Here is a 27520-nt window from a genome sequence, read left to right as displayed (position 1 = left end):
AACGAGTAACTAGAAAAATTACTTATTTCTTGCTGTGAGATATGGATTAGAACAAGAGCAAAACAGGCTTAAAACTTAAAAAGTAATAAAGAAAGTTTGTTAACAAACTACAAGAATAAGAACACCAGAATAAACTTCCAGAAAACCCTTTTATCCCCCACTACTTGACCATTCTTTTGTACACATGACAACATAGAGACAAAAAACTTTAGAACTTTGGTGGTTAAAACAGTCACAATTCCTGCTACAGTCTTTTCATCAGTCTTTGTAGAGAAACAGAAGTCTCCTTCTGCTAATCTATGGAGTTTCTCACAAGAAAACTATTTCTGTTACAGTTTTCTATTGCCCTGATGCCAGCTGCCCGGAAATCTGTCATCAGATTTTCTTCTCCCATTTCACATCACTCTGAGGTGTGTATGGGTCATGAGTCTAGGGATGTCATTTTAAGGATGAGTTATTCAAAGGCAAAAGTCCTCTTCATCTGTCTCTGTGAGCTTCCCTGGAAACAGTTTCCTCATTGCCTTCAAGGCTTCAAATCTTCGCTTCACTCAGTTTCAGCAACTCACTGTATCACAATTACTCTTTCTTTTGCTCAAAATCCACACTTTGAACACTCCATTCCTCCCAATATACTCTGTCATGAATTAAAGGAGTCTTTTTAAACTACTATTGTTCATCTCCATAGCTTTAACAGAAAGGTATTTCAGCTTAAAAAAAGCATCTCCTTATTCTCTCTTCCCCATCTAAAACTTAACTCCTTTCCTCACTGTTTTTGGTGGTTTTATGATGTCTTTTTCATGTTGATTGTCCCTCTTTCTCTGTCTTTCTGGGAAAAAGGAGTAATCTGTACATTTTATCCAGGTAGTAAAAGAATTAAAGTCTTAAAAAAACCTGCAAGTGTTTATGGTGTCAGGTTTCAGTCCAGCAGCAGAAACCGAAAACTAAACTAAGGTGGCCGGCTCTGCTTTCTTTCCTCCCCCCGCCCCCCTTTCGTCCTCTGCGGCCTTGTCTGGCCTGGAGGGGGGTGGAGGGGGAGAGGCGGAGGCCAAGACAGAGCCTTGTTACCTTCCCAGAAGCCGGAAACAAAAGAGGACAAGAGAGCTTTGACTGTACATCTTAAAGGAGCGTTCACAAGTTGACTCCACGTTTTAATGGTCAAAACTGCTGTCAATTTTAGAAATGACTGGTAATTGGTCAGGAGGAAAGACTCCCATCAACCACCAGCAGTTTCAACTTCCTTAGCTCTCAAAACTACCTTAAAGGTAAAGCTACCCCATGACACCCTGCCTCGGCTGGCGCCCCGGCGGTGGAAGCCCGAGGCGGGTTCGCCTCCTTTGTGTGCCCTCCTGGTGCAGACTGATGGGGGGGTGCTTGAACGGGGGGCGCCGCTGCCTCTGGGGGATGCTTCAGGGTTGGTCCCATGTCCCTGCTGCAGCTGGGCCATGCCGTACCCCGCAGTGGGGGATGGGGTGGGCCCAGGCTCTGCGCTGGCGGCCACGCACACTGTTCCAGTGGAGGAGTGGCCGGCGCCGCTTCTGGGATCTTTAGCCCCTGAAGAAGCGCTGTTAGGGGCTGTTCCGAGCACTGCCCTTCCTGCACCGGATTTGTGGGGATGGGTGCTGCGAGTGGTGTGGACAGCGGGCCGGGTTCTTCCGGCCCCATGCTGCGGGTTTCCCCTCCTGTGAGCCCGGGCTGTTCCCTGGCAGCAGAGCAGGACGGTGCCGCGGCTTCGCAGGCTGGAGCCTGTAGCGCTGGAGGCGGGTCGTGCCGAGCTGGCTCCAACCCACCCTGCCTCGGGTTCCCGGGCATCGCCCGAGCCTGCGGCTGGAGCCGGCCCTCCCCCATCGCCTCCTGCGGCCGTGGCAGACCAAGGTCCTGCACTGGTTACCATTGGCTCCGGTGGTGCTGCCACGGGACAGAAGCTGGTGGCCTTGACGGGCCAAGGGTCCCAGGCTGCTGGAGCCTCTTCGGCTGGCCTGTGGACTTTGTCCTCCTGTCAGGTGTCTGTGCAGCTGAGCGTATCAGGCATTCCATGTCCTTCTGAATGCTTTGATCCGGTGGGTGAGGGCATGAGTGCTCTTCTTGTGGCGTGGTTGAATGCCACTGCTCAGGGCATCATTGTTCACCTAGGGGATGTTGATTCGGATTTCCTGGGTTGCATTTCTGCCATGGGTTCCACACTCACCCCTCCTGTTCCTATCCCTGCGGGACCTGGATTTGCTCACCTTGTGCTTTTTGAGTCTTATGTTCGCAGAGCTGAGAACCAGCTGCGGGGAGATGGTGGCTTCGGGTTCCCTGGACCTCCCTGGGTCACTGGACTGCTGTTCTGACAGACAGGGATCATCCTGAACGGGTCTGCACCCTGTCCATCCTTGGTGAGATGCTGTCAGGGATTAGCTTCTGGGGGTTTTTGACACTGGCATGGACATCACGATTGTCTGGTTTACTGACGGGTCCCGGAGTGACCCTTGGACCCAATGCTGACACATTCAACACAAAGAAGAACTTGAGACTGACTCTTTGTTCAGCATTTTCTGTTGTCCTTTCTCATGACAGACTAGTCACCCTGCGTGACTTGATGCAGGAACAGTTGGATCACAGTGATCTGGAGCTTCGACCAGTCCCTGGGACATTCCTGTTTTCTGTATGAAGAAGAAGTCTGGGAAATGGAGGTTATTGCAAGACCTCCAGAAAGTTACTGCTGTGATGGAAAGCATGGGGATGTTGCAGGCTGGCATGCTTTCACCTGCCATGCTTCCTGCTGATTGGCTAGTCCTCATCGTGGATCTGAAGGATTGTTTTTTACAATTCCTTTGCATCCCGATGACAGACTGAAATTTGCCTTTCTGATGCCAGCTATCATTAATGCTGAGCCCACACAGAGATATCAATGGAGATTTTGCCATAAGGCGTGCAAAAATTTTCTGGCATTTGCCAATGATATGGGGCTGCAAGTGACTCCAGAAACAACCTCCTTGAAATTATTTGAGGGTCAAAATAATTTTTGGGACAAACAGTCCCACATCTGGAGGTGCAATTATTTTTTTTGCATTCAGTGCAGACACTGCATGAATGATGTCCAGATAGTAATTGACTTTTACATGGCTGTGTCCTTATACAGGACTGACCACGACACAACTGTCTCCCTTGTTTGGTCTATTAAAGGGGGACTCTGATTTTAAAGTCACCTCTGACACTGACCCGACAGGCACAGTAGATGCTGGAGGAGGTTCTGCAAGCAGTTTCTGCTCCTCAAGTTTATTACATTATCCTTTCCATTGATGTCGCTGTTTTGTTTTTTGGGTTTTTTAGAAAGTCATGAGGCTGGATCAGCCCAATTGATAGAATTACAGGCTGCTGTCATAGCATTTCAGAAGTTTTCCCAGGCACCTTTCAATTGGGCCATGGATTCTGCCTTTGTGACCAAATTGAGGGCCATTCACAAGCAGGTGTTGATGTTGGACATTTGTCTCATTTATTTTTTGGGGTTTTTGTTGTTTTTGGTTTTTTGGTTTTTTTTGTAATAACGAAAGGGTGAGATTACAGCCTTCTGATTGTATGGAGTATAGTATTTTCCTATTATTTATCCTTTTGATTGTTTATAATGTTGCCAGTTTCTTTGTTCATTTTTCTTTTTTCTTTTCTTTTTGTTAAGCCAAAAAGGGTGAGATGTTGCCCTGAAAACTCAGCTTCTGAGCTTGCTAACATAGTTTTCTAATGACTTTCCCAGGACAGTAACTGTAAACATAGATATGTGTACATTCTTTCTGTTACAAGTCTTGTGATGGGCATTTCTCATGGCCAGTGCAGTGGGAAAGTGTTATCCTGACCATCCAATCCCTGGCCATGGTCAGAAGCCTATAAATCCTGGGAGGAAATATAAACTCTCTTCTTTTCACCACACCTTGACCTGTGTCCATGTGATCCATTCATCTTCAGCGTCAACAAACAACCATAGTTTTCTGAGACTTTATTTCTCCTTTTTGCTCATCTCAGTTTCTAAAACAAACTTTCTGCTTTTCTCTTATTTATTTCCATGTTCCACTTTATATTTTGTTTTCAAATACACCAATACATCAATTAATCAGTAACAAAATGAACATTAGGCATAATGTGAACCTGCTACTGAATGGAACAGGAATTCCATTGACAGAGGTTGCACAAAAGGCAGAATTAGTGAACATCTTCTTTGCTTCAGTCTTCACTGTGAATGCCACCCCTCAGGAATTCTAACCCAGAAGATTAGGGAGAAGGTCTGGAAAAATAAAGACTTTCCTTTGGTTCAGAAGGATTGGGTAAGAGACCATTTAGTCAAACTTCACATCCACATGTCTATAGAACCTGACAGGATATATCAATGAGTGCTGAAAGAGATGCTGGACACCATTGTGAAACCATCTTTGAAAGGTCATGGAGATCAGGAGAGGTGCTGAGGACTAAAAGAAAGAAAATGTCACCTTCGTCTTCAAAATGGGAAAAAAGGAGGACTCAGGAAACTAGCAGCCAGCCAACCTCACCTCAATCAATGGGAAAGTGACAGAGCATCTCATCTCTATCCACATGGATGACAGGAAGGTCATCAGGAGTCTGGAGTCAATGTGGAGAAATCACACTTGCTCAGCCTGACTACCTTGTACATTAAGGCAAGTACCTAGATGGATGAGGAGAAAGCAGTGATATTGTCTGCCTAGACTTCAGAAAGTCTTTTGACACTGTCTCTAATGACAGGCAAGCACAAGATCCTGCACCTGGGAAGGAACAATCTCAGGCACCTTGGGCTGACCTGCTGGAGTGCAGCTCTGCAGAGAAGGACCTGGGGTCCTGGTGAACAACTGTCCATGAGCCAGAAGAGTGTCCTGGTGGCCAAGAAATCCAGTGGTATAATGGGGTGTATTAGGAAGAGCATTGCCACCAGTTCATGAAGGTGATCCTGCCCCTCTATTCAGCAGTGGTGAAGATAGAGCACTTGAGATGTTCTGGGCTCCTCAGGACAACAGAGACATGGTGCTCCTGGAGCAGGTCCAGCAGAGGCTACAAAGATGATGGGGGGACTGGAGCATGTCACTTATCAAGAAAGGCAGAGGGAGCTGGTTTTGGTTAGCCTGAGAAAGCCTGAGAGGGGATCTACTCTTGTGTAAGTATCTGAAGGGAGAATGCAAAGAGGATGGACCAGGCTCTTCTCAGAGGCAATAGAATGAGAGACAATGGGCAGAAACTTAAAAATAAGTTCTACTTGAACATGAGGAAGAACTTCTTTACTGTGAGGGTGCCCGAGACACGGAACAGATTGCCCAGAGAGGGTATGGAGTCTATTTCTCCAGAAAAGAGATTAATAAAAAGCTGTCTGCACGCATTCCTGAGTACTGTTGATCTAGGGAAACTTGCTTGTGTAAGGAGGTTGGACTAGATGACCTAGAGTAGCCCTTGCCAAGCTTACCCATTTGATGATTCTTTTTGATTCCAGGATTATTTTTGATTCTGTGATCTCCTTAAACAGGCACTTTCTTGGCTTTTTTTTTTTGCTCCATGGGACATGACACATGCTGCACACTGTAGAAATAAGGTGTTATTTTTGAAGAGCATCATGCTACAGCTAAGGAGGAAAGGAGCATGCTACATTCATTCAACATCAGTAAAACTTGTTCTGGTACCACTGTAATCTATACCAGGACTAATGCACAGTTGACTCCATGCCAAGGAAATCATAATGCGCTTACAGTGTGCTTGCAGTACACTTATAGCCTTCTCTCTGCTTAAGGCTAGTTGCTCAAAATTGCCTATTTTCTCTTATTATGGCATGTATTGTAATTGCTGTTTATCCAGCAGTAGACTGAATTACAATCTCAAGAACTGAATATAGGTTCTTTACGACAGATCTAAGATCACTGGAAGATAAACACTCTGAGAGGATCTTATAAGCCTGTTGTTCTTTTTATGAATATTTATCTCTTTGTTTCTGCCAAACAACTCACTAGCAGTACCTTTTGAAATCAAACACGAGCACAAACATATATTACCTGCACTATTGTAGTTTAAAGGTGGAACATGAAGGATGTGCAGGTACACAAGCAACATGAAGGCTGAAGTCCTTTATAAGTACGGCCTGACTTGCTTTAAAAACTCAGGATCCAGTAAGACACTTCAAGTAGTCCAACTGTCAAGGCAGGTACTTCAAGAGCAGCCTAACTCAGTGGAGTTTCTAGATAATGGCAGCACAATAAAGAACAGATGTTATAATAGACACATAAACTATGTACATGTACCCCCTTCTTAAAGCCTTTAATCTCAACTAGACAAAGTTTGTATGTTACAAACTGTAACTATCAAACTAAAATGCTAATTAAAGAGATATGTTACAGTGTAAATTGTTTATATAGGCATAAGGTTTTAAAAAGTTTTACCAGCTTCATTATTTAAACCAGTTAAATATTTTGTTTTAACTGCAGACTCCATGCTTCACTAGATTAAGAACAGACGATAAATTGGCAAACCCAAGCCTACAGTTGTTTCACTAAGAAATATAGGAGGACACCTAGAATTTTATAAAAGTCCAATCAAGACTGAATCTGTAATTGGTGACCTCTTCAGAATTATAGTTATGACTAGCTGGGGTACGTGAGAGAACCCACCACACCCTGAATTTCTTCTACTTAAAACAAATCTGAGAAAAAGCCAAATGTTTCATTCCTCAGGAGTAAGGGTTTTTAAAAATTAGGATATAGTGCAATAAACAGTTTTCAACATTTTAAAACTATTGTTTGAGGTCTGTGAGCATTTTCTTTCATGGGAGTAATGGGAAATTGTTGGCAGTTGATTCAGGTTTTCTGCTTTGATACCATATTTGATGGTATGTTATTTAAATATCTAGGAAGATAAAACAATGAAAAAATAACAAATTGTATTTTCCATTACAGTGGAAGTTTTGAAAACTGGTTCATCTTCCATTTTACATGGATTTTAATTACCATCAAACACACTAGGTCTGGTATCAATATAAGAGCATCACAGCATTTATTCCATTGAAGATAGTTGTACTTCTCTAATAGTGTTTAATATAATCCTAACCTTTTAATTCCAAGATATTCTCTATGTAAAAATAATATCTAATACTATGTTTCCAGTACTACTAATACCTATTTTGCTTGTTCATACTTGAAGAAATTACATAGAACTCTACAACTGAAGAACAGATTTATTTTTCAAATATTTCTGTTTTGTGTTCTATGGTTTTGCTTTTTGCCTTCTAGTTTTCCTATTAATAATTTAGTTAAAATCATCGTAACCATTTGAAGGAATATTACCTGGTGAAGATATAATATATATATTGTGTAATTTTAGAGTTTACAGAAGAGCTGTGTAATAAAAGGAATAAAAGAGAATTTAGAGTCTCCTGATTTTAAGAGTTGATATGTGAGTTCCACTTCTGTGGATAACATGGTATTCTAAAAAGGAATAGAGAACTGGTACTTTTGAAAAAATACTCATTTGCTTTCATTACAGTCACAAGTCTTGAACCACCAGGAGGGAGGCAGATTAGTGTTTTTCATGCTCAGAACTACTGGAAGCTGAGTTCATACCTCAGACTGAAAGCCCATTATTCCAGGTTGGGGAATGAGTTCTTGGTGCTTAATTTTAAAGTAACTTACTATGTATCAGATTTCTAAATCATTACTGAATGAAAAATCATATTACAAGAAGTTTAGATTGTATCATTAATTATCTTTTATCAATGACATTTACAAGTCAAAACTCTTACACATTTGTGTAGAATCTGCAATACTAGCACATTTTGCATATATGAGTCTATCAGCAACATGTACAGTATGAACAACACTTTTAGCAGCTTGACATTTCTGTTATATAGAGCTTGAATTCCATTAAAAAACCCATTAAAAAATTCTATTAAAAATAATTTTCCATTAAAAAATAATTTTCTTACCAATCTCCTTTTTCACGACAAATAATCTACTGATAATCTGAGCCACAAGAGGGCACACAATAAGCATTTGGCAGCCCAGCAGCCACAAAATGTATATAACTTTGTAAAAAACACTGCAAAGTATCTTGTGTAAATGTTTCAGAAAGCCTAGAAAAGTTAGCGTTTGTTGGAACTAAAAAATTACAGCTTGTTAAGCAAAGTAAATATTTTTCCCCTCAAATGCAAGTGTATACACCACGACGCATGGGTTTTGATGAAAATGCATATGCATTTATCCATACAAATATGTCTTCCCTTCTAGTGAGCCGTGGAAATTATTTCTCAGTGCAATTAACTTCCAAAAGCCATGCCCATGCTTATATGTGTACATGCCTGTATGTGTCCACTTATAGTTGTTAACATCTATGAACATAAAGTAAGAAACCATGTAATTGCCAGACGCTAGATAAGTAGATTTGTTAATGAATGGAGATGATATTGTTTCAGAAAGAAATCTAATTGGAAAACTGAGAAGCAAAATCCTTTTATGTTCTCTCTTTTAAGCCCTGTCTGTTCATTTTCTTATGCTGCACAAAACTTTGAAATATAGAATGCTGTAAGCAATGAATGTAACCAGAGAATTCAGATTTGGAGTAATTTGTGTTTCATGATTCTGTAATTTTGACATAATTACATACTCGTATGAATTCAATGTGCAAGTATTTTATCACTGCATGGGGACTTTGAAGACATAATTTAGATAGGAAAAGGCTCTTCACAACAGTTGTGGCATATTTTAGTCTAAAACTAGATCAAGAACTCTTAGCAAAAGCTCACAGTTAACATTCCTGATACTGATTTTCAGTTACACTTAATAAACCCTCACATAATACTTCTTTTTTCATTTTCAAGACTCTTTCAAGCTCTGCATCACTGTTACTGTTTCCTTCTCTTCTCGTATCACAGTCCCATGATCATCCACCTAAATATCCATGTCTTATTTTTCCCATTTGTACTCCCACAAATTACCCTTACATATTCTACATGTCTATTATTTTCTTTTCCCATTTAGTTTAAGATTACTTAAGCCGTACATATAGTAAACACTACGTAGTAGATATACAGATTTTTTTTTTGTACTTAAGGAGTTTCATTGTGCTAATACAGCCTTATTTCATAGTTTTATACAAAGAAGCAAGCAGTTTTAACCTCTTGCCTCAGAGAACAAGCAGACAGTCTTAAAAGAAACTAGAAGAAATCTACCTGACAAGCTGTTGACTTGACCTCCTATAAATTACGCTTCCTACCCTATATGTGCCTGGTACACAAGTAAAAGACATAGCTAGCAACCTCTTCATGTAAATAAAACCATGTTTGGAGTCAAAGTTCAAGTGCGGTCTCTGTTAGAGTTTGAAATAAATAAGCATGGTCTGAAAAACAGGCAATTTCTAAGGACTGCTCACAGGAATTCTCATATCTTTCTGTTGAGAGAAGTGGCTGTCCATTTTCATCTGGTTCAGAGCCAATTCTCCACAAGCCTGCTTTGGTTATTGATCTTTTAAAAATCAGGATGTAAAATCCTCTCTGGCTCTGCATGATTGAGACATGTCTGCCACAAATCAAATCAAATCAAATCACTGGATGAGCATCAATAGTTCCTGTGACAGTTTATGGTAGTAATAATAAGAAATTTCTCTCAACAGAAAAAAGAAACCCAAACGTATGCTGACTGTTACTGCAAACAATGCAAAAGGCAGAACAAAAATGGAAGACTAAAAAAACAACAGGTAAAATATAAGGTCAAGAATATTCCTACTGGGACTTTTACAATCTAAACCATGATTTTCAAAAAACAGAGCTACAAAGAAAAAGCTGCGAGAGGTCATAAAAAAATTAAAACGCTGGCACCCATAGAAGGCAGCTATTGAGGACAACTACCTTTACAGCAGCCCCATACTCTTAATAAATCCTTTACTGGTAAATCCTTTTGTAAGAAGTTTATTTGCTTGGTATTCCCTCAGTTTCAATCAGAAAGGTGTAAGTTGTTGAAAAGCAAGTAAAATAGCTGTTTCAAAAAATATGATTATTCCTCCCCCCGCTTTTTTTTTTTTTTTTTCTCTGCAAGATAAATAGTATTGATTGTGATTAGGTAACCTTTTGGAAATGCATTCGGTTCTAAGGACGAAAAGGTTGCACTCCACTAGCGTATGTCAGGAGATGGTTTGAAGGGTGTTTTAATGAACACAAATTATTCCTGAGAGATTCGGCGAGAGGGAAAAGATGCACGTAGAAAAACCGGATTGTAAAAAAGAATTAGGAAAAACTTCCCTCAGAAGACTTCTAACTATCCTTTTATACTCTGGCCTCTCATACGTAAACAGCTGCCTCTAGTCTAGGTTACCTTACTTCTACCATCAGCGTGGAGCACCGGCATTCGTAACGTGCCACTAGAAACAACAAACGAGCTGATGCTCTAGGCCAGGCTTTGCATTTTAAGGGGATGGCAGAGGCCCGGGAAACACACGCCAAGGAGCGGCACTGACCACAGGCCCACTCGGCCCTTCCCCCGGGCCGGGCCCGCTCCGCCCTTCCCGCGGGCCACAGCTCCGGCCGCACGTCCGGGCTCGCCCGCCCCGCCCCCCGCCGCGTGACCGCCCAGCTTCCGGGGAGAGCGCCGGGCCAGCAGGTCCGGGGGTGCCGCGACAGCAACTTCGGCGGGGCGGGCAGGCAGCGGCGGCAGCAGGGGCACCGGGGCCACCGGCGGCACCACCATGTCTGGCAACGGGCTCACTTACAGCGAGCAGGGCGGAGAGGCGGCGCCCGAGCTGGCGCAGGAGGCGGCGCCCACCGTGACCCCCTCGACTCCCGCGGCCTTCGGGCTCTTCAGCAGCGACACCAAGAAGTAAGGGAGCTCGCTGGGCTCTCGGGCGGTGCTGGGCTGGTGGGGCATCCCACGGGCAGGGACAGTTCCAGGGGCCCTGGCGGGGAAGCCGAGCCTCACGCTTGACTCCCCTCGTGACTCCGCGGAAAAGTTCGCTTGCTTACGTTTAAAGTGTGCGTAGATAGTAGGTTATCTATAAAGTATTTCTTTTGGTTTGTTTGAAGAACTTCTTATCGTTCCGACAGCTAACCGCGGTGGAATTGTCCTAGTTCTGTCTTCAAATGTGTGTATATATAAAGTGTTTATAAAAAAAATAGTATTTGTGGGGGTTACGGTTGGAAATGTAGTGGATCTGGGCGAGGTGGCCAGCTCGTAGTGGGTGTTAACAGTGTTAACAGTGTCTTGTTCAGAAGTTAAAATGAGGAAATGGATAAGGTAAAAAAAAAAACCAGCCAAGTGCACTGGCACAGAAAGCTTTCACCTCCTTAAAGTAAAAGTGGGTTGGAGAGGAAGAGTGTCCAAATGAAAGGACCAAAAGGTTTACTAAGCTGGAATTGTATTCTACAACAAATTGGAAATCCATTCCAAGAGCAACCAATAAAAAGCACCATAAACTTAGGTCTCATGTACATTAGAAAATCAATTGCTGCGTCTTCAGTTTGATTGTTCTGCACAAAGAGAACATCTGTGCTCTGGAAACCTCGACTGATGTGTTTATTTGTGAGCCACAGCAGAGTAAATCACGAAAACATGTAGCTGCTGGGACTCTAATGCTTAGCTCTATGAAGCAGTAGCTGATGGGCCTCCTCAGTTTGTGAGATGAGTCTCATTTATTTTTCTCCTTCTGTTTTGCTAAATACTTCACTTTTTCAATCTGTTCCAGTTCAAATTTTCACTGCTGTAGTATAAGTACACTTCTGTGGATCTGCATTTTAGCTGATTTATGTTGCTTGCGCCCTTCTTTTCGTGTCACCTTCCACAGAAACAACTTGGCACTTTATTTCTAAACCATTACTTAGCTACTTTCATTTTTCTGCGGGCTGGAGGGTATCCTGTTCATTAATCACAGCCGTAATTTTCTACATAACTCCTAAACTTAGGACTGTTTTGCAGGTGAAGTATAGCTCTGTTTTGTTAGATGTAGAAGCTGAAGTGAGTGATTCTACCCAAGGCTCCCCAGTGATCACAGGGAATACAGCTCTGGAGTTCAGAGATGTTTTGTACTTGAGTATGTGTATGGATGTCCTTTAGTGTGGAAGAACCAGAACAACTTGTGATATGTGAGCATGCCGAATTAATTAATCGCTCTTCTAGGCTTGCTGTTATACTTACAGGAGTGTAATCCTCTAAAGAAGTGACTTGAGAGGAAGACAGATATTTTGTAGCTGCCAAGGAAATTTTTGCTGAAATAGGGTGTTATCCACAATTCACTTCAGCTTAACACTTGCGTGGTTCAGCTCTGCGTATGGATTGGGTAGTTGAGGAACAGACACTGTGCAAGGAAGGTGATTTGTGTAATGTGAAAATTTGTGTAGTGTGAAAAAAACACTGGTCCGGAAGTGAGGGTTGTCATTAGAAAAGCAGACTGTGTGGCACTCTAGTTGGAAAATGCAGTAGTCATTCATCAAGCATATACATGGTTTTTCTAATAGTTCACTCTAGTTATAGGGCAAAATCTGTTCGTCAGAAGGCAATATAAAAGAGTACAGAGGAATGCAAGATGTGTCCTTGCATCTTGTGCATGAAGGTGTGGGTTTAGTGAAGTGTTCCACTGAAATGAAAATTACTGTTAGAGCTTTTTAAAGGTTTTTTGAGATCTCTCTAGATTGTCTCTCATCATTGCTGATATACTCACGTCTGATATTGTTGTTTCAGTGCTTGGCAGACTTCTTTATTGCTGAAAAAGGGGGATTCTTCCTTGGGTCTACTGATGATACAAGAAATACTCCTCAGCAGAGAGAAAGACTTGTATACATCACACATGTAATTTATGGCCCAGAACATTACTGCAGTAGCAGTTGGACCAGAACCCTGCCTGCTGCCAGTCAGTCAGAACTATGTCATATAGTTAATGTATAAGTATCAAGATACTACTGTAAACACTTTATTGAAAAAGTTCCAGTCTCTTTCCTTTGTGTTGTCTATCTTCTCCTGTTTGTCATAAAGAAGTAAGCCAAACCAGTTATCAAAATAATGAAGTTGTTAGAATGAGTTGTTTTCTATCTTGTGACAGAAGGACCCACACAGAGGCAGACAGAGGCACAAACAGAGGCATTGGTAGACTTAAATCTGGAATCCGAAGTTGGTCTAATATAAATTATTTGTCCTGTTTTGTTTCTCACATTTCAGTGGGGCTACTCTGTTGAAGTTCATCTCATCTAAAAGCTCTGAGCATCTGTTGGTGTAAAAGCCTATGTGTCATTCTCCTAAACCCTAAAGCTACCTTCTTACTTTCAGCATTCAATGATCTATCCACTAACTTTTAATTACAAATATAATTTCAATTTGATTAGTAAACCTAATATTTTTGGTACATGCTGATGTTGTGGTTTGGTTTAAACATGTGCTATCAGTATTGAAAAATATCTCGCTTTGTCAAAATTTCTGCCCTGGTGACATATGAATCCTGACAAAATGTAAAGTTTTACTGTTAGAAGATTATTGAAGATAACTGTTTTTTTCATGATCTTTTATCTTAATATAAGCAAGGTGCGTTATGTTGCACATACCATGTGCAAACAGTGTTTCTCATTAGATAATACACTGTACATACCCACTGCAGTGAAAGAAAATAGAAAACATAAAAATACAACTTTGATCTGCTTCTGTGAGGTGACTGTACATGTTCAGGACAAAAGAGAGGAAGAAAGGCGAAGGGTTTTCTAATTTTTCTGTAGTAGTATAGCGTATACATAAGAAACTGATTTTTCTTTTTTCAATACTGGTATTGACTAAACTGAAACTATTTGTGAATGAGAGATTTCATAACAAATGTGTTATACTGGTGCTAGCTTTTTCTGTGAGTATTTAATCCTGACTAAAGAGGCAAATAGAACTTGTGGTTTTGGTATGTATTGCTTTTAAAGCCTTTTGGTTAGTTAGATGAATGAAGTGAATCTGGTGTTCAGAGAATGGAATTTTTGCATTCATTCTGTTAAGCATCTTAATAACTAAATAATTGAAAGATCTTGCATACCTGAGATGAGTTAGTCTGAACCTTCTTGTGTGGAAAGGGCCCTGTTGCATGACTGGAGGTGCCTGTTACTCTCCTTCCTCTCTTGCTCTTTCACACTTGTCACGTGAACTGGCCTGTGTGGTATTCCTTTATACAACTTGTATATTTATGTTTTAAGAATGTATTTTGTGTGTCCAGGTTGGTAGTTTGACACTTGTCTTTGAATTGGTTATATTCTAGATATTCACATGTCCCACATGTTTCAAAAAGAAGAAAAAGGTGCCCAAAGTAATGGAAACAGAGAAGTCTTTGCCCATAACCAAAGTTTTCAGCAGAAAATTTGTAAGAGCCTATGGGTTATGTGAATCTTATGGACAAGCTGAATCCAGCATGTGAGCCTCAAGCTATTTCTCTGTGTTCTAGGTTGATGGACTCCATGCAATAAGCACTGCCTAGTTGGAATCTCAAAATGTCCTGTTTAGTGTTGAGAAATACTATGTGAGTCACATCACTTAAGTTAATATATTTTTATAGTTACATTATGTTTTATTACATTATTATTGCTCTAAGTGGAGGAGCAAAAATTCTAACCACCTTCCAACATGTAAGAGTACCTGGAGAGCTAATTAGAAACACAGAATCCCTGTTAATTGCAGGGATACAGCTATAACTGCCTGCAGTTAATTGCAGGTGGACAGAGGATTTTCATATATATTAATCGCATTTTAAACAATACTTGCCTGCATGTAAAATTAAAATATAATAATGCTTGGTACTTGAAAATGGTACAGTTTCAGCAATAAAGATAGTTATTGCTTAATCTGATAGCATGGAAAAACTTAGAGGTGGACCATAGGAGTAACATCAGGAGATGTCAATTGTTAAGTACAGTATTGAAGCAGATGGCAAAATTTATAACACACATTTTCAACTTTACTGATTTGCATCTTTAAACTGTATTTCTGCCAAGCAAAATACGTTTTTAATTTATTAGGTTTTTTTTTTATTGAGGGTCTGGCTTACACGTTTTGTTGAGCCATTCGTCAGAAAACTCGGCAGTGCTGCAAACTCATTTTTCTTTGCAGAGATTTGCAAGCCTGTTTTGTGCAGAGCTGAAGGCGGTGATTTCATTAAGATACTCATTCCCCAATTCTCTGTGCAGAAGACTTTTCCAAACCTATTGGAGCTAAAAACTTGCTTTCAACAGCTGCCAGAGGTGTTCTTGGAGTCTTAAATTGATCTAGTTTTGTCTTGGCATATTCTGTTCAACCAGTCATGGAGAGATTGTACGTAGATTGCCATTTGTGAAATTCTTGGAGGAGACTCCAGCTCTAATACTCAAACTTGATGCATCTGCTAGCTCGTTGGCACAACTACTTTCTTTTTCCATCTGTTAAAATGGCCCTGTGCCCACCAGTATGGTGATGTGCCAGTTTTGGTAGGATGTACAGCCCAGCAAAGATGAATGGTTTGGATGAACTGATGAGTCTGCAAGTAAAATCTGAACCCTATAGTCAATACAAGGATAGGAACTAAATGCAGTGTACAAATGTGGGCATACAGTTGCAGAACACTTCTACAGCTGAAATCTGTCAGATCTGATGGGAAGTGACATGCAGTGAATATGTTCTCGTTGGCATGACCTTGGCACATATGAGGATGCAAGTAATGAACTGTTGATTTGCTGCAGCTCTCTGTAATTTAGTCATTACATTTTTTGGGTTTTTTTATTTGCTCAGAAAGGCAAGTTTTACAGTTTCACTGTGGTTTCTGCATATTTACTGTGTTGTTATATATTTGTCTTAGACATTTGCTTTGATCTGCATCCTGAATGATATTAAATAGACATATCTACAACTGTTACAAAGCTGGAATTACACATGTTTTTAGTTCTGCTTTTTTTTGAAGGCTGTCCTTGTCTGTGACACCCCTTGTTTTGATACTTGGAGGAAACTGGAATGGTTTTGGCATTTTGCTTTTTTTGAAGGCTGTCCTTGTCTGTGACACCCCTTGTTTTGATACTTGGAGGAAACTGGAATGGTTTTGGCATTTTGCCAGAAGATGAACAGCATTGTTAACAGCTGTTAAAGGGTGTTTCTGAAACCTGGACATATATGTAAATATGCTTGCACTGAATAGGTTCTGGCAACACCACTTCTGTGGTGGTATCTTTCAAAGAAGCCTTTTCTTACTATTTTTGGGAAAGCTAGAAAAACTAGGAATTGGACTTAATGATCCTTGTGGGTCCCTTCCAGCTGAGAATATTCTGTGATACTGCTTCTTACTTCCTTATAATCTCTTCACAGCTATGAAATGCTGCAAAGTGATCTCCCAGTGTCTGCAGATTCTGAGTATTAGCTTCAAGACAGGCTGCAAAGTGATCTCCCAGTGTCTGCAGATTCTGAGTATTAGCTTCAAGACAGGCTCTAAGTTGGCACAACCATGTAAGTGGCAGCATCATTCCCAATCACACTCTTCATTCAATGACACAGCCTTCAGAAAACTATCTTCCACCGAGGAAGATTTCTCTCTGGCAGAAGTTTCCCTGCAGTATTGGTAGTGTGGGTACTATCAGAAAAGGTTATATGCAGTGCAATTGCAAGACTGAATCTTTTCATCCTTTCAGACAGCATTTCTTGTTGCTGGGTGAGATAGTGTCTGTAAATACTCTACTGACAGTGGGTATTTTAAGCTCAAATCACAGTCCGATCCAGAAGGGATTTCAAACTGCTTTGTCATACCAGCTGCCATCAGGTTAGAGCTTTTGAAATGTAGGTAGTTTATGTGCTTGCATTGATGGTGGTGATTGCAGCAACTTACAGGTGTTGATGCACTGAGTTGCTCGAGTATTGCTCAGGTACTATCTATTCACAACAGAGAACTGGGAGATGCTTTTTAAAATTTTTTTAACTTTACACTTTCATGTTTCCTTGATGAGAAGGAAGGACTATCACTAACCATCCAGACTGCAACTGCTTTGAGAAATTATTGACAAAGTAACAATTAAATTAGTTAAATTATGCTTCTGGTCAGACTATGACTGGTTTTGTTCTCTGTGGCTCCCACCCTTACAGGATACTATAGTTACCCTGATTTCCCTGACATCTCTAGTCTATCACTTAAAACTATTGAGTTTGCTTTTTTGCATAATGTGATTCTTTTTTAGATTGCAAAACTAGGGGTGTCTGAAAAAGAAATAAATTCTTATCTCAATTTCTCTTTAAACTCATATGATTCAAGGCTTCCTTGAAGTAGTAGTTGAATTCTGTGTTGTGAATTTGAAGTAAATATAGTGTTATAATGAGGAAGAGGATGGTAGTACTGAACAGCACCACAAGATGTCGTTCAAACAGTTTGTGGCAAGACCAAAGCACAGTGAAACTCAGATTTCTTAATTTCCTGCTAGAAGAAAACTCTAAATCAACAGAATTAACTCAAATTGCAGCATGTATTTGCTGCCAGTTAAGATTTGGTGTTTTATGGGTCTGAAATCAATTTGCAGTTCCTCTTCAAATGCTAAATTCAAACTTGTTTAGAGTTTACACAATAACATGACCTAGAATACATCAATTTATTTTAAGGATTTTGCAGTGCCAGTAAAATGTCAAGAAAAAAATAATTTCGTTTTTTCAGGAAACATGGGATGTTCCCTAGGACTTCATTACTACTCAGGTGCCAAGAGTAAAGGTTACACTGCGCTGTCAATGTGTATTTTCTTCTTCAAACTTGGTAACATCCACAGTATTTTGAATTTTATGTTCAAGGCAAAAAAAGAAATTATTTTAGTATGCTGTTGTTAAAAGTGTGTCCTGCCAAATGAAGTCTCTTGAATGCAAGAACACTGCAGTGGATATTTTGTAACTGAAATTATGCAGTGGATGGAAAACTTAAAGCAAGAAATGCATTGTTAAAACTCAACTGAGTGAGACTTTGTAACTTCTGTTCTATAAGCTTTGTTCCATAATACCAAAACTGGTGAAGCTTGCTTCCTCCACAGAGGTGGATTTGTTTACATTTCTTGTATCTTACCTTGCAGTGCTATAGTGCTGTCCTTATATATGAAGGCCTTCTGTGTCACCAGGGTTTATTTGTTTAGAATTCACTTTCCTCTCCTTGAGGGGATTACAACTGTTCCCAAGATTACTATTGCATTGCTTTTTGGGCTTCATTTGCAGTTTTGATACTCATGAACCTTGTACTTCATTACAAAGAAGGCTTATGATTAGTGGGTGACTTCTTTCAGTAACTGGCATGTCAGAACATGTAGCAAAATGTGTAAATCTATGGGTTTAATCTTACGGTGTTGCTAAAACCAATAGAAAAGAAATGTGAATTTTACCAGAGTGGAGCAAGTGTTTTCTTAATAACAGTAGTTCAGAATATGTCAATGCAGTGCCAAATGACGTGCCACAGATTCTGGATTGATATTTTAATATAACTAGAAGTTTGTCATAGTTCCTATGGGGAGACAAAGTAACTAAGAGAGAGACACAGATTTATTGCTGACATAGCTGTTTAAACCTCAGTGATGTATAGTTACACCTACCTTTTTTTCTGCAGAAGTGAGTAACATTGCTCAATGGAATCTGTAATCCTAGTCTTAACCTCAGCAAGAGGTTTTAGTTACCAGTTTTAGTGACCAAGTGTGTGCTGACAGAAGCATGACATATTCAGAATTTTTCTTTCGATGCTCTTTGCCATAATCAACATGCAGAGCAAGATGATCAAAATGTTTTCTGGCATAGGATTTCAGGCTGTTGAAGCATAATCTTGTGACTGCCGAGATCAAAGGTTGATTTTTTGTCTTTTCTTTTGTTCCCTACACTCCACATACTTGCCACACCCCTACTCCAACCATCCGCTTTTATCTCGGGGCAGTTGTAAGGATTGTGGTTTATTTCTTTTTTAATGGCAGGGGAATAGAGCACATAAGAAAGAACACAAGAACTAGACAAGATTAACTGGTGTTTTTTGTTTACATTCTGATAGGAACATCTATAGGACTAATCCAAACTGGTAGGTCTGTCACTGGTTCTATGATATTCATACTTAACGTATCTACAAAGGTATAAAAAACACAGTGTTTTGATGTAGAAAGAAAAAAGTATGTCCTAAATGTTACAGGTGTAAAATATAAAAACATAGAAGAAAGTTAGAAACTGACTACCTCCACTTAACGTTCAGTCAGTATTATTCTGGATGTGTTTGGTGATGTCTGTCATGTTGTGTCATTGTAGATCTGTCATGTGTGATACTTGCCATGAAAGTTAGGTGATGAGTTTGCTTTTCTAATTTACAGTCCTTTAGCTTTCAAATTCTAATACTGAGGAATACAAGCCTGATTACAAAGGCAGCTGGGAACTCATTTCTTAGATCATATATCATAGCACATACTTGGTGTTTTGTATAATATTTCTAATTATAGTCTATACCAGTGCTTTCAGCTTGCAACATTTGAGGACAATGGCCCTATATTGAAATAGATGTTAAGACACTAGATTATGGCTTGGGAACTGACGGGAAATCTTGATGAATTCTTAAAAATACATCATTGGGCAGAGAGGTGGGAATCTTCTTGTTTTTCTGGGATTTTTTGTTCTTGGAAGGTCATTTTACCTCTTCTTACTGTTAGGAAAAATGGCTGAGACTATATATTTATGCTCTGGCAAAAGTTTGGTGTTTTTTGCATCTGCTGTTGTTGGGACCATTATATTCCTGCTTTGTATAGCTCCACATAATTTGTGGACTATCAGATTAGGCTTAGTGTTGCTCCTAAAGTAATAAAGTATATATTTCAATCCTCTATAGTACGTACCTAACTCTGTAAGGGTAAAAATCTCTCTCAAAGTTTTAGCAGGTAAAGGCAAAGGTATTGATGCAGCTGAGAGTTGCCTGCATTTTTCTGAGCCCCTGGCAAGTGGAGATAAGTGATAAAGAAAGTATTTGTCTAGGATTGCATATTGAGGAACTGTCACCTCAGCATAATGAGTATAGAACCATGAACCCTATTGTGACTGCAAAGCTTACATTTATGCTTTCTATTTTGAGGGATTTTATGTATGATTAATATTTCCAAAACTTTTTAATGATCAAAAGATGAAAATATTTTTACCGTAAAATAAACTGTATTACAAAAGACTGAAATGCATTTGCTTTTCCCATTGTTCATTGAGGCTGCTGATAAAAATTGTTTTTGGAGGGAAATGACGTTTGAGATCTTGTGCTTATGGTATTTGTTTCTGCAAGTTAAAACAGCAAGGGAGTGGGTATCCTGTTACTTTGTAAGATTTTCTCTTTTTTAAAGTAGACCTCACTCTTGGCAGGCAAGCTTGGTTGAGTGCAGTAATTTTTCTTTTATTGGTTTTTTACATACTTCACTTAAAAGAATGGAACAAAACTCCACAATGCTGGGCAAAATAATTGAGGTGTCTTGCACTATTAAGTCTGCTCTTAAAGGCAAAAACTTTGATGTTACACTGAAACCATATCTAACTGTAGAAGAAAAAAGGCTTGCTGCTGCTGGAGATCCATGTGGATGTATGGAGCAATATTTTACTCCGTAAGTAACTAATATTTGCTAATCCTGGATTATCGTTTGTTAGAAAAGATTTTTAAAAATCCAAACAAACCATCAGCCCAAGTAATAATTAATTTCCAGGTGGATTAATCAAAAACTTGTTGTTTAATTCCTGTTTTTCTTTCTTTCTTTTTTCCCCTGCTGCTTTTTTCTTATGGAAACAAGGCTAACTGAAAACAGGTCTTCATATATAAGTTTCTGTGGTTTATATCATCCCAGCTGACAGTTCACAATATTTTAATTTGTAGTGTATGATAGAATATTTCCTATAAGCATTTAGAAGTACAATTCATCATTAAACACTTCTTCTGTCTTCACATCTTAAATTCACTTTTTTATTTCTTCTTGTTATTTGTTACATTCTGGGAGACAGTCTTCAGTATTCACTTGGATCTTGTTCTGTGTAACTTCGTCCATTTTTGCTACTTGATCCTCAAGTTCGAATGATTATTTGTTTGTTAGCATTCTTCCTTCTATTGGTAATGAATCTCTCGCTTCTCATGGTAACTGGTCCACATGCTCAGCCTTTCTCTTATTCTGGGTCAATGTTTTTTTAAGTCACTGGGCCATGGTCTCCCCCTGCCAAAACTGCCTTTTACCCAGTTGAAGCTGATTCCACACTCTTGCTGAGCTGTCCTTATTAGTTTCCTCCTTGTCTTGGGGGTTCTGCAAAATGTCCTTGTGGCCAATAAATTTTGCATTCTTTGTCCATCCTCAGGGGTGCATCCTTCTTCCTAAGGTTTGCTAACCTCACCCCTCTGGGGTCTGAGATCATTGAAATATGTCAAGCCCTATACCTTAGTAAGGCAATTATACAGACAAGTAATTTGTCTTTCTGACACACAGATCTCACTTCAAACTTGCTTGTTAGCTGCTATCCATTTCATATATTGAATCTCATTTGTTGATTAGGCTTGAAAGTGTACAAAGATGAAACATCAAAGAACATACTTTCTTAAGAAAATTTTACATATTTCACATTTTGCAACAACAGTGGGAAACTGGAAGCAGAAGCATAGATGCTCCGTTAGAAAGGAACTTTCTAAATCTGGTCCTATCTTTTGCAGTGTAACTTTTCTTACCATGTCATAAAAATTCTTGCATAGGTAAGAATTACAATTTAAGCAGAAAGAATTAGAGGTCTCTGAATTTCTGTGCCAGCTAGTGCAAAGTCTTGGGCAAAGTACTTCAAGCTGATCAAAAAGAACTGAGATTTACTTGGTATCTTACGAGGAATAGGTAGGTAGGTATGGTCAGCAAAATAAGCTGTTCCTTTGGCCAAGAGTGATGGGAATAAAGAGAGCTGCCAAAAAGTAAATCAAAGCTAGGCTTCCTAAAAAGTTAATTGCAAATGGAACTGTATAGAGAGACTGAAAGGTAAAAAGCACAAATTATTAATGATATTTTATGTACAGCCCCAAACCAAAAAATACTTTATTTCTGATATAAAAAATAATGCTATTGATCTGAGGGGAAAATATGGAGTGACTAAAGGAAGTGTGATGATCTAGAGGTGAATACAAGCATCTTTGTGTAAAATCAGAAAAACGTTGTTTAATATAAAGAAAGGGGTGCCTTTGTCCTGGAACAGGAATGCGGACAATATGAGAACGTGTGACATCACAGCATTAGTTATTTTTAACAGACCTGTCAACCTTGAGTGGTGTTAAAAGAAGAAGGTACATTGTATGTTACCACTTGCCATGAGGAAGATGTCCAGCTATAGACTTACTAAGCTGGTCTTAGCAGTATGCAAAACTGCAGGACAAAATTGAATGGGACATAAAATTTAAATGACCAAAGTACACAACCAAACAAATGTAGCAATAGAAGACTGACCTTACAGATCTTCAGACATGTCCAGGAACAAATAAAGATAGTGAAAACCTTTGAGTGTGATGCAGACAAAATAGGGAGTTACCAGTGATGTTTGAGGAGATGGTACTAAAACAGGCAAGAAAATTGAGTATTTCCTTTTTCTTTTTCTTTTTCTTTTTTTTTTTTTTTTTTTTTTTTAAGATAAGTATTAAGCTGTCAAGTGAAGCAGATATTTACCGTATAGGGAATCTCTAATAGGCTGCTCCAATTATTTCATTAAACACTTGGCTTTGTAAGTTGCATGTAGGTATCCTGAATGTCACATGTCCTAGCTTAGCAGGAAATGCATTGATTGTTTTGTTGGGGTTTTTTTCCCCATCTGGTTGCAGTTCTTATGCATACTGAAATAAAGGCAATGGATTTTTTCATGGAGAGGCACAAAGCAGATGCCTTACTGGTTCTGAAAATATGAGGAAATCTCTATTAGCATGGCTCTGTCCCTTGCAAGTAGGAAACATACTGTTTGAAGGTTTATGACTGAATAAATGACAATATTTTGTCTCTTTGTAACTAATTCCAGCTTTGGCTTACACCCTTTTCTTCTTCTCTTATGAAATTCTGAGGGCAGTGATGCCAACTTCTGCATTCACTTTTGAAATCTTGTCTGGATATATTTGGTCTGGCTGAAATGGAATTATTTTCCCTTGCAGCAGACTTTATCATGCTGTGCTTTGTACTGGTAGTGAGGAAGGTGTTGGTAACGCACCAGTGTTGTAACTTTTGCTGAGCAGTGCTCACACAGGAGTCAAGACTGTCTCTCCAATATCCCCCTTCATTAGTAGCCTGGGGTGGGCAACACCTTGAAGGACATGTAGCCAGGACTCCTGGCCCAGGCAGACCAAGGGGATATTCCATAGCATATGATGACTGGTCATCAGTAAAAGTGAGGAACAAGGAGAAGGGGTGAACATTCTTTCTTTTGGTTTTGGTCTTCTGGAGCAACTGCTGTGTATACTAAAGCCCTGCTTCCTGGGGAAGTGTCTGGATACCACTTGCTGATGTGAACTAGAGAATAAATATTTCTGTTCCTTTGCTTCTGCATGCAGCCTTTGTTTTTTCTTTATTAAACTGTCTTTGTCTTGACACATGAGGTTTTTTTTCTGTCCTATTTTCTCACCCCCATCTTGCTTCAGAGAGTGAAGGAATGGCTTGGTGAGCATCTGGTGTCCAGCCGTGGTCTACCCAGTGTTGCCTTTCACTTGTGTGAAAGTTCACAGGGTTTGTAAACTTGGAAAGTCTGCAGAGTTCTTTGGAATATTGCAGTTTTCTTGAGATTCTATTTGGTGGTATCTTTCAGTAAATCAGTCAATCCAGATGTTGAAAAAAGCTGTTTCTTCAAAGAACCTTTTTTGTAAACTTTTGTAGTCTGGAAGTACAGTTAGACTGTGATCTGTTTACACCTAAAAAGCCAAGCAGGATGAGGCTTCTTACTAGTGTCAGCAAATGAAAAGCTGTATCTACAAGCGAACATTTTTATTAGCTTGATATTTTTGTGGGAGAATTTTATTTCAGCTGTAAAAAGTGCTTGGATATGGTATGTGTCTAATTATCAGGCTTGTCTTACAACTTGTAGAACATACTACAGATCGGAGGCTTTTAACCCTGAGGATAGGGGATAGCAATTTACAGTCCAGAAAGGCAGGTAGGAGCGCAAGGTTATATCCCTGACTCTTAGTGAAATTCAGAGCATACTGAAGTCTGGGCTTTTCAGTGACTTACATAAGCTGATATTATATTTTAACACAAACATGCCAACTTGTAGTTATTGCATCTGGCCCTCCCTGGGCAGCAAGGGAGAAGTGAATGAATTGTTGGTTTTAATTAAGCTCTTCTTGTGCTTTGAGATTTCAGCCTTCGAGACAGGTTCAGCTAACAGCAGATTGAAGTTGAATGGTCTTACATTATTGTTAGAATCTGATACATTGTTTTGCTAAACAATTATACAGAGTGTTAGTAAATACAATTTAGAAGTGGGCAAGAGGGAGCAGTGCTTCACCATAAGTTGCTGAACTGATGCAAGAATATAAAAATGGTATTCTGGTTTGATTTTTTAGTTTTTCTAATTGATGCTTTACTGTATTTCTGCCATAGAAATGAAGACCTAAAACAAATGTTGGAAAGCAGTAAAGATTCTGCAAAGCTGGATGCTATGAAAAGGATTGTTGGGGTATGTTATTTTTTTGTTACCGTTTTTATTTGTTAGGGGGTATGGGAGTTTATCATTATTTTTATTTCTTGGATGGGAATAATGCTTTCGTTTTACAGCTCCTGTACCAGATTAGCATTTAAGTCTCTAAATGATCTTTAAAAGTTGGGATGATGAAATGGTCTTAACTTGGAATTTTTTGTAGAAATTGGTTTATCTGGATATATACAGTCATGTGCTTTTAAAATATTTATGTAACAGTGTCGGTATACCTGTAAACAACTGTTTTCAGTGTGACCTTGAACAGGAAATGGCTCCTGAAGAGAAGCTTCGAATTCATCCGACTGGAAACAACAGAAGTTTGCAGGAATGAAATGACAAATTGCGTTTACTATTTTTATTTTATTAAATTGTATGAGGTTTTTCTTTTTTGATTGAGTATAATGCCTGAGTATTTGATTGTGTATTTCAGGTGAATGTGTACCCATAGAGGTGATTAAATAATGTTTAGCACCATGTTTAAACCCTATAAACAAAACTTTATGAAGTTGTTAGTATCGCTTTATTTCTTCTTAAAAGCATGGGAAGAATGTGCTACGGAAAATTGTTCAGTGTCTGCTTGACTTCTTTGTTTTGAGGCTTTTGAATTTGTTTTCTGTCACTGTTTCTTCAGTCTACTCTGGATGTGCTTTTTTGTTTTGCTTGTGTTTTGCATACTTAATCCTGCCCAAGTATGTACCAAAATAAGTGGGTACAGGTGGTGTCATGTGGCTGTTCTTTCCTCTGACTCCAGAGTCAGTTCTCCCTTCATGATTGATGAAATTTTACTCAGGATGGTCATCTTTTTGCCTGTAATCCCTTAGTCTTGCCACAGACACAAGTGAGAGATCTGGGTAAACTATCAACCGTTATTTCATAACGTCTTTCTTGGATTTGAGAAAGTTTTTTTGATTCATCTTCTCCAACATGATGTGGGATTGCTCAAGGGTTTAACCAGTCTGGCATAAAGATGTGCTGTTGCAAAAAACTTGGCCTTTATAAGTGCCATGGTAAACTTTATATTCTTCTGCTTCCCTCAGGAAAGATTTTTTTTACTGTGGGCAGGAGAGTTGTGGCAAGTTGCTTCTTGCTTCCTTGGTTTTCTTTTTTGAAAAGCTGGCCAGATCTTTATCTGTATTTGGAAACGGTTGAAACTGAATGTAGGTGGGTATGTATGTGTATTGGGGGGAATTAGAAAATATTAGATTGAATCAGTTTTAAATTTTAAATCAAGGCTTTACTGTGATTGGATTTTTTTCCCCTACAGAAAATACTGTCATTACAAATGAGCGTGCAATGAGCAAACTATTTTAAATACGTGCTGCTGCTGAGCATTCAAGAGAGTTCTTAACAGCTTCTTTAATTTTGTGGAAGTGTGTGATACCATGAAGCTGGAGATGTGTAGTTAGCAGTGATAGCTATGATCCTTGACGGACTTAGGCTGAAGTGATCAAGCTCAAGAGGTCTTCAGCAAGGGAAGGTAGAACTAATTGGGCGCATTCTTTCTTCTGCTCCCGCATTTTCCAGTTCTGACAATTCTCTCCAGTTTCCAGTACCAGATTTCTGTCCTTTTTTAAGTTCACGTTGTTGGTTTCTGTTCCTGTTCTAAGCACTTTGTATTGCAGGAAGAGCACTACTTCCCCAAATAGCAGTGGGCATCTTCTGATTTTTGGTTATTTTTACCTTGCTCAGCTGCTGCTGCTTAAAGTAGAAACAGCCTTCTAGCTTGTAAGGCTGACCATTATTTAACCACAAGTGAGTTGTTTGATTTACTGGATCCTCTGTTTTCAGTCTCTTTCATATCTTCAAGGTATTTGCTGTTTCCTGTGCTAAGTTTACAGTGTGTCAGACAGCTGACACCTGGAACCAACCTATGGTTGACATAGCAAACTCAGACAATGAGCTTTACAGGTCAGGACTGGGACATTGCACAATATGAGCATGAGGCCTTTTAAGAGTGGTGATAATGTTCTTGTGGAGCACAAAGGTGCTTCTGTGGTTACATACGGAGAGGAGCTTACATCTCTCAGGGCTGAGATGTGTTTTTCAGAGATGAAAGGCTTCCTCTAGCCTTATTATTAGAGGAAAAAGGAACTCTGTTGTCAGAGTGTTGTTTAACATGTCTCACTGGAAGGCTTATTTTCAAAGTTTTAGATAGTTGAACAAATTGTGCATACAGAATCCAAAACTTCCCTGGCCAACCTGTTCTACTGCCTCACCACCCTCACAATGATTTTCTTCTAACATCTAGTGTAAACTTGTCAGCTTAAAGCTGTTATCCCTTGTCCTGTCATTACATGCCAAATAATACGAGTCCCTCTCCAGCTCTCTTTTAGCCCCCTTTACATACTAGAAGGTGCTATAAGGTCTCCCCAGAGCTTTCTCTTCTCTAGGCTGTACAGTTCCAATTCTCTCAGCCTTTCCTCACAGGGGAGATGTGCAGTAAGGTGTCCCTAACCACAGTAGAGGGGTTAGTCTTTAAAAGCCCTGCCAACCTAAACTGTTCTGTATCACTATAATTCTATGATACTAATAGTTACCTTAGTATTTTAGTAGACTTTATGGGGTTAAACCTTCATTTGTTCATATAGGCATGATAGAAAGCAGGAGAATGCTGGTTATAGTGCTTTTTGCGGCTGCTTCCTCCTTTGAGGTATTTTGTGAACTTTCTCCTAGAGAGAGGAAGATTCATTACAAATAAAACCAAATCTGTCTTCCAGAGAGTGACTTAAAACAATATAATTTCATACATAGGAGTAGTCCAGTTTTGATCCTTTCACTTCTCCCTTATGCATCAAGGTACCTAAGCCTACTTTCAGCTAAAATATGATTTTCATGATCAATGGCTTTTTTTTTTTCTTTAAATCAGCATGTTATTTTGCATGTTTCTCCTTATATGCATGCAA

The 27520-nt window shown here is 39.4% G+C and overlaps 1 protein-coding gene across 1 annotated transcript in view; it reads left to right on the top strand.

Moving 5' to 3' along the window:
* Window positions 1-10553: 10553 nt before the first annotated feature.
* Window positions 10554-27520, top strand: part of AP3B1 (adaptor related protein complex 3 subunit beta 1) — a 156924-nt gene continuing 139957 nt past the window's right edge. The window contains exons 1-2 of the mRNA XM_058865381.1: window positions 10554-10820; window positions 24521-24596. Coding sequence (XP_058721364.1) covers window positions 10690-10820; window positions 24521-24596 — 207 coding nt within the window. The 5' untranslated portion in view covers window positions 10554-10689. The remainder of the gene's footprint in view (window positions 10821-24520; window positions 24597-27520) is intronic.

Source organism: Poecile atricapillus, chromosome Z, assembly GCF_030490865.1.
Source record: "Poecile atricapillus isolate bPoeAtr1 chromosome Z, bPoeAtr1.hap1, whole genome shotgun sequence".
Lineage (NCBI taxonomy): Eukaryota > Metazoa > Chordata > Aves > Passeriformes > Paridae > Poecile > Poecile atricapillus.
This window is presented reverse-complemented; position numbering and strand designations above follow the sequence as displayed.